General features: G+C 40.4%; 1 protein-coding gene and 1 long non-coding RNA gene across 3 annotated transcripts; one reads left to right on the top strand and one right to left on the bottom strand.

Moving 5' to 3' along the window:
• Positions 1-738: 738 nt before the first annotated feature.
• LOC105488669 (uncharacterized) lies at positions 739-7,216 on the top strand. 2 transcript variants are annotated; one of them, XR_011610326.1, is made up of 3 exons: positions 739-971; positions 5,331-5,486; positions 6,824-7,216. It is a non-coding gene; the product is annotated as an uncharacterized lncRNA (long non-coding RNA). The 2 variants fall into 2 exon arrangements; XR_011610325.1 differs by having other exon boundaries at positions 739-1,103.
• An 8,144-nt stretch (positions 7,217-15,360) lies between these two features.
• On the bottom strand, positions 15,361-16,301 carry LOC105488670 (olfactory receptor 56A5). The gene is given in 2 exon segments (XM_011752947.1): positions 15,361-15,638; positions 15,641-16,301. Coding segments are annotated over 2 exon segments (939 nt in total).

The raw sequence follows: 16,301 nt of genomic DNA, 5'->3' as shown, positions 1-16,301 counted from the left end.
TTGCATCCTAAAAGAGCACCTGGAGCGGAAGGGAGAGTCCTATAGGTGAAACAGTTTGCTGAAAGGCTGTGTGCTCAACGGGGTGGAGTCCTGCTTTGAAACGAGCCTGCTGCTCTGCACACATTCTTCCAAGATGGCCCTGGAGGTTCCTTCAAAGCAACACGGACTATGGATTTAGGGGTTCAAGACTCCTCCAGCTCTCCCTCTGCTTTTGCTGCTGCAGAGGGGATTGGAGGCATTGCTCGCAGTGGGCTCTCTCCTCATTTCGCCTTCATGTCTCCCTATTCTCTTTTGCCTTTTGATCCTCTTAATCCTAGTCTCTTTAGTTTCTTCCATTGCATTCCTTTTCCTTGGATTTCCCACTCTTTTACTGGGGTGACCCTTCCGGGACTCTGCCGGTATGTGGCGTCTCACTCATCTGGACCTCACCGTCCTGAAGAGAAGCGTCCACAGCTTCACTGCCATGGAGGGAAAAAGGAGAGGGAGGCAGGGAGGGCCACGGAGTCCTGGTGGCACTTCGTTTTCCTTCGCAAGTCTTTGTCCAGCGGGACAAGGTTTACAGGACCAATCAAGTTCCTCCACAGAAACGTAGAAGCGCGTTTGTGTTCCAGCAGAATGGAGGAGGTTGCTTTGGGTGAGGCGTATTTAAAGGAGCGAGGAACGCTGTCTTCTGATTGGTGTGCATCCGCTCGCCGTGTCCATGGTAACCAGCGAGCGCCCTGTCCTGCCCTGGACCTCAGTTGCAGCGAAGGAGAACAGCCCCGAGCCTACGCCGCTGGGCCCTGGTGACCGGTTTGTTATTCTCGGGCTCTCGAGTCTGCCAGGAGTCTAACAACGCTGTTCTCATCTTCGGCGGTCTTAGGTTTCTTCTTCAATTGCACAGATTTTGTCCATCTTTCCTTCTCTTTCTCCCTACCTTTAGTTCCTGTGATTCAGGTGCCTTCAGCACAGAGACCAGCCACAGTGCACAGGTGATGTCTTGGTACACGGGGCTGGAGTCCAACAGAGTGAAGGCCAGGAATTTCTTTCTCCTGGTGATGAATAATTACTGGCCGCATTGATTGATAGCATATTCCATTCTAGACACAGGACACACTTATGAGGTATGGTCTCTCTGATCAAATTTTATGAATGCATTGTGGTTAAGGAATGTGTCCAAGGTATAGACTGAGAGCAACATCAAACAGGGACGGGGTCAGACCATGTCTTAATCATGCAGGCAGGTTGTGGGAACGAGCTTCAGAAATACATTTCTGAGTGCCTTAGACCAGATTGCGTGGGAGGTGGATGAAATGAGGGTGATGAGGTCAGGTTGAGATCACCTGGGCTGCTGATCCCACCATTCCAGACCTGATATCTACGTGGCCCCAGGTATCCCTGAGATATCTCACATGACTGGAACTTAGGTACATGGTCCTGCCTCTCTTGGGAGGCAGTCTTGGCCTAGTCCCAATGACTCATTTGGAGAACAAGACAGATTTACACTTCACTGCACACCACTAAGTGGCATTTGGCCCTTTCAGCATCTAACTTGAAGTGGTCACTGTGAGAAGGCTATATCCTATTCCTTTCCCTGCTCAGGTGTTCTTGGGATTCTCTGGGTCCCCTGGCTCACAGTCTTACACACCTGCTCTTTCCTTCACAGCCTAGGAGACCCGGTCTTCTCTGGGTCAGATGCCCATATCATATAGTAGGAATGAGGGCTGTTCGATTTCAGAACGATTCCATCAAATCCAAGACAACCAATTGGCTTAATTTAGGTATACTCCAACATTGTCAAATCCTATTCAATAGAAATTATGCAACTTCTTCGTGCAAGTCTTTCATAACTATTTTCATTCCATATGTTTCCATTTCAGTCTTAATAATTTCTTGCTTCTCTGATAAGCTAAATCCTCCAACTCTTGGGTCCCATAATGTGTCAGACACCAGGGCCAGGGCCCTACTTTCCCAGGTCTAAGAGGGATTGACTGTTGATTTCTATTCTGGTTATCTATTAGTGTCATCTAAATAAGCATTTATTATGCTAATGAATTTTTGCATTGCGAATTCAGACAGGAAACAGTGGGGTAATCTTTTCCGCACAACAATGACTGGATCATGAACTGGGATGGATTGAGTAATTGGATGTGACCATGACAGCTAGGCTGTACCATGTAGCTGTTAGCTGAATTTCTTGGTTCTTCCTCGTGTGACATGTATTGCAGCTGGGATGTCTAATATGACTTTTTTATTCACATGCCTGTCCCCTGTGTTGAGATGGTTCAAACATCAGAGCATGACTGAGCATAGGCCTCTGTTTATGAGTTTTTTCCATATAGCTAATGTGGGCTTCATCACAGCAAAACTGTCTCAGTGCAGTCAGTTATTCCCATAAACAACTTAACTGTGAGATCCTGGTAGCAGCTACAAGGCCTCTTAATATATTGTCTCAGAATTCAAGCAGTTTCACTTCCAACACATTCTTTCAATCAAAAGTGAATCTAACACTCATCTCAGATTGAAAATAAGGGGCTCATACAAAGTATTGATTCTTCACTAGCATGCTGCATTGGGGGTGGGCATCTTTTGAGATCAGCTACAACAAATACTGATGAGAGGTGAATCAAATTACTCTAAAAATTATCATATTATTCAGCTTCTAGCCAAGATGTGATGAAAGGGACTGAATTTGCTTTCTTAACTGACCTAAGATGAAACAAACCAAAATTGGAATAAAATATAGTAAACAACGAGTTTCAAGACACTAGATATCAGGAAAGTAAGGACAGTAATCCCTGAAATATGTGAAACAAATGAGGCAGGCCCTACAACTGCCCCAGTTTTCTGTCTTGAAAGAGTTTTCAGGCTGCAGTGCAGGGAAGAAAGATAGACCAAATGAAACTCAGTGCGGTCCCTAAGTTGAGGAGATGTAATTGGAGTACACAAAGACAAAAGCTGCTAAAGCTCTCAAGAAAGAATACTGGAGAAAAGAAAGCTGCACACAGACAGAAGCCTGAAAACCTACAGACGATCTTCCTCAAGTAATGAAAGAATATATGCAGATGAGGACACTACCCAAGGTGGAGGAAGGGAGGAGGGCACCTAAAAGAATTAGTGAGAGCAGTATCCAATCATCTCACAGGGCCTGAAATAGTATCTGTTTCCACTGTCCAGAAAGGAAAGCATCATAATTCACAGGCATTGGGTAAAATTCTCAAATGATCTTTCCTCAGTAGTGAACAGCAGTCAAAAATAATAAAGTTAACTTATACAGAGCAACATGTATAAATTTTAAGATACAGCATTGATAAAAAAGAATAACATTAGATTTATAACCCAGTGACATTTGTATAAATTCAGTTTTAAATGAATTTTTCCATAAATAAATATAGCCCTGTATAAGCATACCAAAAATTAATTAGAAAGATATATTTTAAATCCACTGGAGTTTTCACTTTTCTAAAGGGAAGAGAAATAGGAAGAATGTTGGAAAATACAGGAAAAAAAAATAAAACAAAAGAACGGCCTTGAAGAAATTTATGATGTTTGTTTCCATTAGTTGATAAGTGTGAATAATTCATATAAGGTTCAAAATGAGAATAAAGCCTAAAGGAAAAACATGGTTCCTAACTAACATCGGATTATTTATAAATTCCATTTTTAAACCTCTCACCACAACAAAAATTATTATAGATCTTTTCTCTCTGAATATCACATTGCATTTTCTCAGTAAGATTTTGTTCAGTTTTCTCTTGCATTTTTATCATAATACCTTGATAAAAGCCATGATAGATTAACACCAATCCATTCAATAGCATGGTTTGGGCAATGCCTATCAAACAAAACAAGCAGGAAGCCCACTAAAATTTCTATTCACTTATTGGATCCACAGAAGGTGTTCAGTGTGCATAGGCAAGTGAATATGAACACAGACGGATGTGGACATCAGATCCCTGTACCCAGGAGATGTACTTACTGCCTACAGGACATGCAGTCAATATAGCACTGGATTACCAGGGGTTCTTTGTCATGGGAAGAAAGAAAATCGTTTTCTTCTCCCATCTAACTGCCTGTTTATCCCAGGAGGACCTTTTGGTCCCAAGGGAAAAGGGATTAAGAAGTTCCCAGAGGTCAGAGTTTCTGAGGCACTACAATTATAACTGCCCCAGATACTTCTGGAACTAACAAGAGCTCCAATATTAATGGAGTCAAACCCCATGCTTCACATTTTCTGTGAGTCTGGCTAGAGGATGTTAAAGGTGGCTATACCAAGATTAGCCAGAAGACTGGAGAGATCTCTGTCTTCAGTCCCTATCTGTGCTCTTTTCCATTCCTGGGTCAATACTGCTGAAGTAGTCTGTAAAGGGAATAGGTAACAACTGCAACCTGTCTCAGGTAAAGAGGCTTATATGCTCTGGGACCTTCTCTCTTTTGCCATCCTCTGGGTGCTTGGTGGTAGCAGAAATGCAGGAAAGTTGCAATTTGTCTGTAGAATATTAGCAGGAAGTATGAGAGCTAAAAAGTGCATATTTTGGAGCCAAGTTAAGAAAATTTGGAGTTTTCAACTCTGAATACAGAAATTTAGTGACTTTAAAACAAAGAATATGCCTACAATGCCTGAATTATAAAGTAAGAATGACATTAGTTTCTGTAACTTCAGAGGTTGAAGACAAAGACCACAGCTCAGGACCAGTGGAAGTCAGGAAGTAGTCTAAAAGATTTCTGATCAAAATTGCTAAAATCTACTTCTGATGAGAACAGAAAACTATGCCCAGAAGAGCAGCTAGCTATCTGTCACTGGATGCACTGAATAATATCTGAAACTACACCTGAGAGAGGTATCTTACAGGCTTGCCTGAATTTTATCAAGATAGAACCCTGGCAACTCTTTTACTTTTTAAAACAGGGCTTCTTTGGTACTATTCTGTGGGCCTATCTTGCAACCTGGGAAAGCCTAGGCTGATGGTCTCTCCTTTAGTATTTGAGCTTCAAGTTCTCTGGCTTTCTCATCTCATTCCTGGCTGGAACTGGAGACCATTAGCTCCAGTTCCTAAGCCCTAGTGTGCCACTGGCAAGTTTTGATTACAAACCAAGATAGAATGATGAAAGGAGAAAAGGAGCAAGTGTGTTCCCAGATGCTTTACTTCTAGGGATGAGTACTTTATCGATGCTTGTTGAATGATTGAAAAACATGCAGAAATGTTAGAGAAAATAGAAGGAAAAGGGAAGAGTCAGTGAGTTAGGAAAAAAAATAATCCTCCTATGTGATCCTCAGAAATTTCATCTTAAGGGTAAAAATAATTATCCCAAAGCTCTTAAAGAAACAGAAAATGTACTTTTTCCTCTAGGCTTCTCTACGATACTCATGCCTGAGTCACCAGATCTTCCATTTGGCTCTACCCTGCGAAGGTCATTTCGAGATTTTTTCTGCTTCCAAGCACAAAACATTTAATTCCCTATAGGAGTCCTTTGTGATCCCCGGAGAAGAAAAGCTACTTGGAAAGGTGAGATTTGGGGCTGTGGTTTTTCTTTAAAAAAAAAAAAAACACCTTATTTGCTTCAGGTTTTTAAAAATAAAATAAGACATTACTGAAGTTTAAGTCCCCTTCATACTCTGCAAAAGGCTCCTAGAACAGATAAAGGACTTCAGTAAAGATCCAGGATATAAAATCAATGTACAAAACGGAGTAGCATTTCTGCACACCAATAAAGTTCAAGCTAAGAGCCAAATCAAGGAGGCAATTCCAGTTACAAGTGCCACAAAAAGAATAAAATACCTGAGAATACAACTAATCAAGAGGCTGTGATTTTTTCCTGAAAAAATTTTGCAGAAGGTAAGATCAGAGGATGCAATAAGCAAAGGAATAAATAACAAGAAAGTAATGCAGAAAATAGTGTTTAAAGGGAATATGTGGAATTTAATAGCCTGTAGTTGTACTTGCTATGGGTGTAAAGTTAATTAGGGTTGGGCCAATTGTGCCAAATTCTAGGCTTAGCAGGTCTTACTAGCTTTTGTTCCACACTTACAAGCTAATGTATTCAAAGGCAAAGAGAGAAGGAAAGGCAGAAGTGAATGAAGATAGTGCCCAGGGCATGAAGAAGGGTCGTTAGTCACCAACTCAAGGCTGGAAGTTTTGTTCTAAGGGTTATTATCTTGAGGACCTCCTGTAATTCCAGTATGTCTTATTCTCACTGAGCCAGTCTATCAAGGAAAATGGCAAAAATATTAGAAAAGCGAAAGTAAGATTGGAGGGTGGCAGGTATGAAGTGCATAGAGAATGAATTTATAATCTTTATTTAACTGTGAAGGGGTTGTTCCTTAGGAGTCAAAACCAGGAATACAATAAAAGACACAATACAGAATGGGAATAAGGAGGGAATTGGAGCCTAAGAGCTCTGGGAAGCAGGAGTCAGAGTTGCAAGAGGAAGGAAGAGGGAGAAGCTCCAGACTGCTGAAAAACAGCCCTTAGGAGAGCATGTGTATGCATGAGAGTGTGGGTGGATAAGAAAAACCTACAAAATATATAAAACAAAATCCCAAATAACATAGACAATTTATGCATCACTATGGTGACACAGGGCACAGGCATATTCCTATTTTCACTGGCTTAGACCTGAATGAATTATTTAGACTTTTAATTTCTCCACAGTTGAACCCTGACAAACTGTAGGAAGACATGTAAAACCACAAAATTTGATTTGCCTATGTGACAGATAAATTGCTAAAATAATCAACTTACCTTACCTACTTCAAAGTATTATGAGTCACAGATAAAACTGTACGTTTAAAATTCATTTTGAAGTTACCAAGGTCATTACTAATATACCCTATTATTTGTAGGAGAAAAGAATTGGAAGAATATCTAAATCTCTTCTGTATATAAAGTGAAGGGCCATGTCTGGCAGACTACATGGGGAATCAGAGGATCAAGAGGAGTGAAGAGAGGATCCCTGGAGGGAATGCCTGTCCTCCCTCCACTGACAGCAGCCGCAGTTACTAACACGGTCTTTCTGATGAGGAGAATCTGACAGGACCCAGTTGAGCAAGGACTGGAACTGCATTTGGGGAATAGGAAGGACAACTGAAAACAAAAATACTATCTGAACCTCTTCCAAAAATATGTTTCCATCAATAGGAAAATATCATACAGTTTAGAGTTCACAGTTTTATTGTAACTTCCTTCTTTGTCACCCTGTCCCCACCCCCAAACCTTTTCTCCTCTGACAGATTCAGTTCTTAAAACTATCAATTGTATTTTGGGTAAAGTTTGTTTACTTTTTATAGGATCGATGGGGCAAATATGTAACATAGAACTATTTATTGGGTTTGGCCGGGCACGGTGGCTCACGCCTGTAATCCCAGCACTTTAGGAGGCTGAGGTAGGCAGGTCACCAGGTCAGGAGATCGAGACCATCCTGGCCAATATGGTGAAATCCTATCTCTACTAAAACCACAAAAACAAACAAAATTAACTAGGTGTGGTGGCGGATGCCTGCAATCCCAGCTACTCTGGAGGCTGAGGCAGGAGAATCACTTGAACCTGGGAGGCGGAGGTTGCAGTGAGCAGAGATTGCACCACTGCACTCCAGCCTGGCAACAGAGCTAGACTCCATCTAAAAGACAAAACAAAACAAAACAAAGAATTATTTATTGGGTCTGAATGAACCCTAGAAATTAAGCCAACCCAACCTCTATATTAGGTAAGATTATGGGTGGTTAAGAACCTGGATTTTGAGATATCACTTCTCTTGTTTGTAAGTGGTGATAATGAAACATATTTTACAGAACGTTGAATAACTAAATGGAAAGAAGTGCTAAAACATTAGAGCACAATTCCCAGTAAGTAGAAAGAATTGCAAAAATAACCATGTAATTTTGTTATATTAGTGAGCCAAAGTGGGAGAAACAGGACATTTCTTAAACATTTGATGAACAGGAATTTCACACACTTGATCTTAGCCAAAAGGCCAAGAAGCGACGAAAAGGAATTTTTAAATTTTTAAACTCACAAAATAACATCTGAACAGAAACCTCTGTCCCAGTAAACAGAAATATGCACAATAAAACTGCATGATTTGAAGAGCCCCCAAAAGACCTGACCTTCACCTTTGCCAAGCTACATATGTTCTATCTATGGGCTGTCTTTCACAATGCAGGGGAGGGGAATCTTAGAATCCTTTACCTTTAATGTAAATGTGGGTACCACATCACTCTATTTATAATAGTTTTTTTCCAGCCTATCTCCTGTGTCACAGTCAACTCTCCTCTGCAGCCTCCTAATAATTTGTGTATATCTCTGACATTGCTAATATCTTTCATTCTTACTACACCCAACATCTCCCAGAGTGGTTATAGGTTTATTTTTGTAAAAGTAAGGACAGTTTCTTATTAAATTTTGTGATACTGGTACCTAACAAAATGCCAGGGAAAAGGGTTAAATGATAATGGATATTAGCCCTTTGTCAGATGAGTAGATTGCAAAAATTTTCTCCCATTCTGTAGGTTGCCTGTTCACTCTGATGGGAGTTTCTTTTGCTGTGCAGAAGCTCTTTAGTTTAAAGAGATCCCATTTGTCAATTTTGGCTTTTGCTGCTGTTGCTTTTGGTGTTTTAGACATGAAGTCTTTGCCCATGCCTATGTCCTGAATGGTACTACCTAGGTTTTCTTCTAGGATTTTTATGGTATTAGGTCTAACATTTAAGTCTCTAATCCATCTTGAATTAATTTTCGTATAAGGAGTAAGGAAAGGATCCAGTTTCAGCTTTCTACTTATGGCTAACCAATTTTCCCAGCACCATTTATTAAATAGGGAATCCTTTCTCCATTTCTTGTTTCTCTCAGGTTTGTCAAAGATCAGATGGCTGTAGATGTGTGGTATTATTTCTGAGGACTCTGTTCTGTTCCATTGGTCTATATCTCTGTTTTGGTACCAGTACCATGCTGTTTTGGTTACTGTAGCCTTGTAGTATAGTTTGAAGTCAGGTAGCGTGATGCCTCCAGCTTTGTTCTTTTGACTTAGGATTGTCTTGGCGATGCGGGCTCTTTTTTGGTTCCATATGAACTTTAAAGCAGTTTTTTCCAATTCTGTGAAGAAACTCATTGGTAGCCTGATGGGGATGGCATTGAATCTATAAATTACCTTGGGCAGTATGGCCATTTTCATGATATTGATTTTTCCTATCCATGAGCATGGTATGTTCTTCCATTTGTTTGTGTCCTCTTTTATTTCACTGAGCAGTGGTTTGTAGTTCTCCTTGAAGAGGTCCTTTACATCCCTTGTAAGTTGGATTCCTAGTTATTTTATTCTCTTTGAAGTGATTGTGAATGGAAGTTAATTCATGATTTGGCTCTCTGTTTGTCTGTTACTGGTGTATAAGAATGCTTGTGATTTTTGCACATTAATTTTGTATCCTGAGACTTCGCTGAAGTTGCTTATCAGCTTAAGGAGATTTTGGGCTGAGACAATGGGGTTTTCTAAATATACAATCATGTCATCTGCAAAGAGGGACAATTTGACTTCTTCTTTTCCTAACTGAGTACCCTTGATTTCTTTCTCTTGCCTGATTGCCCTAGCCAGAACTTCCGACACTATGTTGAATAGGAGTGCTGAGAGAGGGCATCCCTGTCTTGTGCCAGTTTTCAAAGGGAATTTTTCCAGTTTTTGCCCATTCAGTATGATATTGTCTGTGGGTTTGTCATAAATAGCTCTTATTATTTTGAGGTATGTTCCATCAATACCAAATTTATTGAGCGTTTTTAGCATGAAGGCTGTTGAATTTTGTCAAAAGTCTTTTCTGCATCTATTGAGATAATCACGTGGTTTTTGTCTTTGGTTCTGTTTATATGCTGGATTATGTTTATTGATTTGTGAATGTTGAACCAGCCTTGCATCCCAGGGATGAAGCCCACTTGATCATGGTGGATAAGCTTTTTGATGTGCTGCTGAATCCGGTTTGCTAGTATTTTATTGAGGATTTTTGCATCGATGTTCATCAGGGATATTGGTCTAAAATTCTCTTTTTTTGTTGTGTCTCTGCCAGGCTTTGGTATCAGGATGATGTTGGCCTCATAAAATGAGTTAGGGAGGATTCCCTCTTTTCCTATTGATTGGAATAGTTTCAGAAGGAATGGTACCAACTCCTCCTTGTACCTCTGGTAGAATTCAGCTGTGAATTCGTCTGGTCATGGACTTTTTTTGGTTGGTAGACTTATTAATTATTGCCTTAATTTCGGGGGAGATGCACTCTGATTTTTTGAATTTCCAGCTTTTCTGCACTGCTTTTTCCCCCATCTTCGTGGTTTTATCTGCCTTTGGTCTTTGATGATGGTGATGTATTGATGGGGTTTTGGTGTGGGTGTCCTTTCTGTTTGTTAGTTTTCCTTCTAACAGTCAGGACCCTCAGCTGTAGGTCTGTTAGGGTTTGCTTGAGGTTCACTCCAGACCCTGTTTGCCTGAGTATCAGCAGCGGAGGCTGCAGAAGATAGAATATTGTTGAACAGAGAGTGTTGCTCTCTCTGATTCTTGCTCTGGAAGCTTCGTCTCAGGGGTGTACCCTGCCGTGTGAGATGTGAGGTGTCAGTCTGCATCTAGTGGAGGGTATCTCCCAGTTAGGCTACTCAGGGGTCAGGGACTCACTTAAGCAGGCAGTCTGTCCATTCTTAGATCTCAACCTTCATGCTGGGAGATCCACTGCTCTCCTCAAAGCTATCAGACAGGGGCATTTACCTCTGCTGAGGTTTCTGCTGCTTTTTGTTTAGCTATGCCCTGTCCCCAGAGGAATAGTCTACAGAGGGAGGCAGGTCTGCCTGAGCTCCGGTGGGCTCCACCCAGTTTGAGCTTCCCCAGTGGCTTTGTTTACCTACATTAGCCTCAGCAATGGTGGGCACCCCCCCCCCCAGCCTCGCTGCCGCCTTGCAGTTAGATCTCTGACAGCTGTGCTAGCAATGAGGGAGGCTCCATGGGCAGGGCCCTTTGGGCCTGGTGTGGGATATAATCTCCTTGTGTGCCATTTGCTAAGACCCTTGGTAAAACACAGTATTAGGGTGGGAGTTACGCAATTTTCCAGGTGTTGTGTGTCTCAGTTTCCCTTGGCTAGGAAAAGGGATTCCCTTCCCCCTTGTGCTTCCCAGGTGAGGTGATGCCTCACCCTGCTTTAGCTCTCCCTGGTCGGGCTGCACCAGCTGACCAGTACCGATTGTCCAGCACTCCCCAGTGAGATGAACCTGGTACCTCAGTTGAAAATGCAGAAATCACCCGTCTTCTGTGTCACTCACACTGGGAGATGGAGGCTGGAGCTGTTCCTATTCGGCCATTTTAGGTGCCACCTCCTGAGTATATTATTCTGCTTTCTCCTGGCCTGTAAGATTTTTGCTGAGAAGTCTTGCTAAACATATTGGAGCTTCTTTATATGTTATTTGTTTATTTATTTTCTCTTGCTGCTTTCAAGATCCCCTTTTTGTCTGAGCTTTGACAGTTTTATTATAATATGTCTTGGAGTAGTCTTAGGTGTATTGAATCTCATTGGTGATCTTGATCTTCTTTAACCTAGATATTTATATCTTTCCCTGGGTTTGGAAAGTATTTTGCTATTATTTCTTTAAATAATATTTCTACTCCCTTATCTTTCTCTACTCACTCTTGAATGCCAATAACTTGTGCATTGTACATTTTATCTTTTGATGCTATCCCCTAAATCCCATAAGCTTTCTCTATTCTATTTAGTTCTTTTTTTCTCCTCTGTCTATGTATTTTTCAATAACCTGTCTTTCTGTCTACATATTCTTTCTTCTGCTTCAGCAATTCTGCTGTGGATGCTCTATTATATTTTTCATTTTATTCATTGTAATATTCAGCTCAGCATTTCTGTTTGATTTTTATATTATTCTTTCAATTTCTTTGTAATAGTTTTTATTTTGGTTAGTTATTATTTTCCTTATTTACTTGAATTGTTTCTGCGCATTTTATTAAAGTTTGTTAAGCTTCTTTAAAATAGTTGTTTTGTATTTGCTATCACTCAATTTATACATCTCCATCGCTTCAGGGGCAATTGCCAGCACCTTACTTTGTCCACTTGGTGATGTCATGCTTCCCTGATTGTTCTTGACCTTTATGGTTATAAGTTGACGTCTGCCCATTGAAAAGGTAGGTACTTATATCAGTCTTCACAGTATTGCTTTGTCTGGGAATATTTTTCAACAATAATCCTGTCCAGAAATTTTGAACCAGTCATCTGGTGTGTTTCCTAAACCTGTCGTTTTTAGGGGTTTCCTAACCCCTGCAGTCATTGAAGACCTGGGGGTACTCTAAGCCTATGACTTCTGTGGCCAGTGCAGCAGTGGGTTGGAATTCTATGGCTTCTGAGACTGGTATAGGGCCAGGCTAGAATTCAGTGATCCCTTCTGAGGCTGGCACAGCAGTGGGGTGCACCCAAAGCTCATGGCCATTGAGATCTGCATGTAGTTATGGGTTATTTGGAGTCCAAAGCTGCTATAGTCAGCCAGTGGTGATGCAGGCCAGAATTCAAGTCCATCTCATACTTGTCTATGAGTTTCCATCTGGCACTGAGGCAGATCTAGAGGTTCAGTTTAGAGATATTGGCATGTAGGTCTGTCTGGTGCTGGGTTTTACTATGGCATGGCCCAGGATTGAGGTCCAAGCAAAGTCCAATGCTTACTTCTCTGTCTTTCCCTAAGATAGTATCTCTCTCTTTGCACTGTTCCCTGATGTTGGGGGATGGATAACATGTTTAAGGTAAAATTGTCCTTCCTACCCCCTTCAATGTCTCTTTTCTTATCATTATGTTATAACCAGAGGCTGTGATCACTCACCTGGTTTTCTTAGCTCTTGTAAAGATATTTAATGCACAGATAATTATTCAAATTATCCATTTCCTATGGGAGGAAAAAATTATCCATTTCCCATGTTCTTATGGGAGAACGGTCACTGGAGAATCCTATTCCAATATTTTGCTCCACTTTCCTCCCAAATAAAAAGAAGACATTTGAGAAATCAATGTACATAAGAAAATAATAAAATGAGTTTCCACTTGTAAGTTAATAGCATGTTTTAGGCTCTGGTTAAAAAATGTTTTATAAATTAAGTCATCCAGTTTATCCAGCAAACAGAAAAATCAAATAGTAAGAGGGTAATTAATTATTACTCATCTTAAATGAGAAAATTAGAACTCATACTGAGATTGGTGAGTCAAAAGTCACACATCTTATCAGTGGCCAAATTAGTGTGCCTGGAACATAAATAAAAATCAGTCTCATCCCAATAAGCAGGCTTAAGTTCTATGGTAGATAAGATTGCATTGAACTGTGAGTTATATAAGGTTTTTTGTAGGTATATTTGGAGAATACATTATATTAATAATTTGATTCTTTCCCTAAGAAGGGAAAATAAGAAAAAAATAAGAATCATAATGTGCACATAATATTCACTTTTATTCACCAAAACAACTAAATATGTAAAGCATTATATTAAAGCTATAGAATATATAAAGTTGAAAAGATGAATAAAACTCTTCACCAGACTCAGAGGAGTTTGTAATCTACTACCAAAGGGAGATATACACATGACTCAAGAAAGTCATATTAATTCCACTGGGGTAAATAAAGGAAGGGTTTGTGGAGTAGGTAGAGTTTAAACTGAGACTCACAAGATGGACATAGTTTTTCAAATGAAAAGAGTGGTGTTGTTTTTTATGTGGAAGAGGATACTGGAATACAGACTTTAAGAAAAACATATAGGAGGGGCATAATGTGAAAAAAATGAGCTAGGAGCTGACTTGCATGATAGGTAAATAGAAGAGTGAAAACAATTGTATTTTGATTGGGATCAGTCTTTGAAGTTCAGAAGGAGGGAAGATAGAAATCAAAACTATTGTTTTGGTGAAATACAATACTATAGAAATAATAAATTGGGCCAGGCATGGTGACTCACACCTGTAATCACAGCATTCTGGGAGGCTGAGGAGGGTGGATGTCTTGATCCCAGGAGTTCAAGACCAACCTCAGCAACATGGTGAAACCCCGTCTCTAAAAAAAAAAAAAAAAAAACTAACCAGGCATAGTAGTGCACACCTGTAGTCCCAGCTACTTGGGAGGCTGAGGTGGGAGAATCACTTAAACCTGGGAGACAGAGGTTGCAGTGAGCCAATATTGTGGCACTGCACTCCAGCCTGCGCTATAGAGTAAGACCCTATCTCCCTACATCAAAAAAAGAAAAAAGAAAAGAAAAGATAAACTGACTTATAAGTCTTCCAAGAATAATTTGATTATTATAGATTAGGAGACACTCTGAAATGATTCAAAAATAATATCTATGAAGTGCTATATTACTAAACAAAAAGGGGACTAGCTACTAAATGTCAATTAATCCCAGGAAATACTGGTCAGTATATAGGTCCCACCATTTTCAGAGCATGATGAGGATAAAAATTGCAAAGTGTAAAACATACTTATCCTTGTTCTAAAAGCTCACTAATTCAGATGTCTGGATCCTATGGGAAGCTATGCTGGCCCAGGGACAGGACATGAAGATTGAGACAAGAGGACTGAAAGTAGGATGAGAAAGACAGTTTAACTGTATGTCTAAGACAAGTAGGAAAGGGTAGGAATACAGATGGTGTCAGAAATATGATGGAAAATCAGGTAGGATAGTATGAAGTCAGAAGTTGGTAAAACATATCTTAAAAAAAGGTCACACAGATTCACTTAAAACACACACACACACACACACACACACACATAAATATGAGTCATCTTAAGATGTAAAAATCACTAGGAAAAAAAAATAAGAAATTCGCACTCCAAATAAGTAGCATTAGATAAAAGTATCGACAAGATCTGTCAAGGATAGAGGAGGCAGTGAATGTCACATGTTATTCACTCTACATAAGAATCAAAGTTCTTGAGTCAACATCTATATGTCCATGAGAGATCCATTCATGGCAAAAAAAAAAATTATTCATGTTGAGCTGAGTCAGGGAAAACCAAGACATCTAACACATATATATGTATTAAACAATATAGGAATTGAGAAACATTTAAAATAATTAGAATTATATTTCTCATTTATTTGAAAACCATACCATTCTATGCTCCAGTGATTATGGCTTGTCAATTTGTACTCACATAGATGAAGTCAGGAAAAACTTCCAAACAATTCTAGAATGCCAAAACACTAAGATTCCAGTCAGTGAAACAGAAAGCAGGAGCCAATGAGTAGATAGCCCTATAATCAATTGAAACACTAAAGAAAGTCAACTCTAAACTTACTCTTACAGTAACAATTTAAATTTTCTATGTATCATAACAATTATTCTCCAATATCAATTTCTGTTTTCAAGATCAGGTCGCATTCATTTTATTTTTTATAACCTCCTCAGTAGGTTCTGGATTCCCTGCTTGATCTCCTTCGTTCTCACACCATAAACAATGGGGTTCAGAGCTGGGGGAATGAGGTGGTGCAGGATGTTGAGCAGGATGGGGACATCCAGAGGAATTGTCTTCCTGGCCAGGTTAGTGATGACCAGAACCAGCAGGACTGTGCTGAAGAAGAGGATTAGGATGAAGTGGGAACCACACGTGCTCAAGGCCTTGGCCATAGCACCCTCGGCCTTGATACTTAGCACAGTTTTCAAGATAAAAAAAATAAGAGAACAATAAGGATGAGGTCAGAGCCCAGGAGGGTCCAACATGTAACAAACTGGTAGCGCTGATTCAAGTTGATGCAATCACAAGAGAGTTTAGAAACAGACACGTTAGTACAGACGCAGTTCTTGATGATGTGTCCTGCACAGTATCTGAATCGAGAAGAAAGTATGGGGATAGGCAAAGTAAGAAGGCCATTCCTGACCACAACAAAGATGGCAGCCCTAGCGACAAATTGATCAGTGATGATGGATGAGTACTGTAGGGGCTTGCAGATGGACACATAGCAGTCATAGGCCATGATTATGAATGTACAGGACTCCATAGTCAGAAAATTGTTCATGATGAACTTCTGAAGGAAGCAGGCAGGGAAGCTGATTGACCTGAGGTCAAACCAGAAGATGGCCAGGACCTTGGGGATGACGGTGAGGCAGAGTACAATGTCCAGCAGGGAGAGGAGGTTGAGCAGGTAGTATAGGGGCTGGTGCAGAGAGGTTTCCATACAGATAGTGGTCAGAAGGGTGGTATTGGCCCCCATGGCCAGGCGGAAGAGGAGGCTGAGGGGCAGAGACAGCCAGTGCTGCCAGATCTGGAAACTGCGGAAACAAATGAGGAAGAATTCAAAGACTGGGGAAGTGGAGTTGTTGCTGGGTAATGTCAT

Source organism: Macaca nemestrina, chromosome 12 (assembly GCF_043159975.1).
Source record: "Macaca nemestrina isolate mMacNem1 chromosome 12, mMacNem.hap1, whole genome shotgun sequence".
NCBI lineage: Eukaryota > Metazoa > Chordata > Mammalia > Primates > Cercopithecidae > Macaca > Macaca nemestrina.
This window is presented reverse-complemented; position numbering and strand designations above follow the sequence as displayed.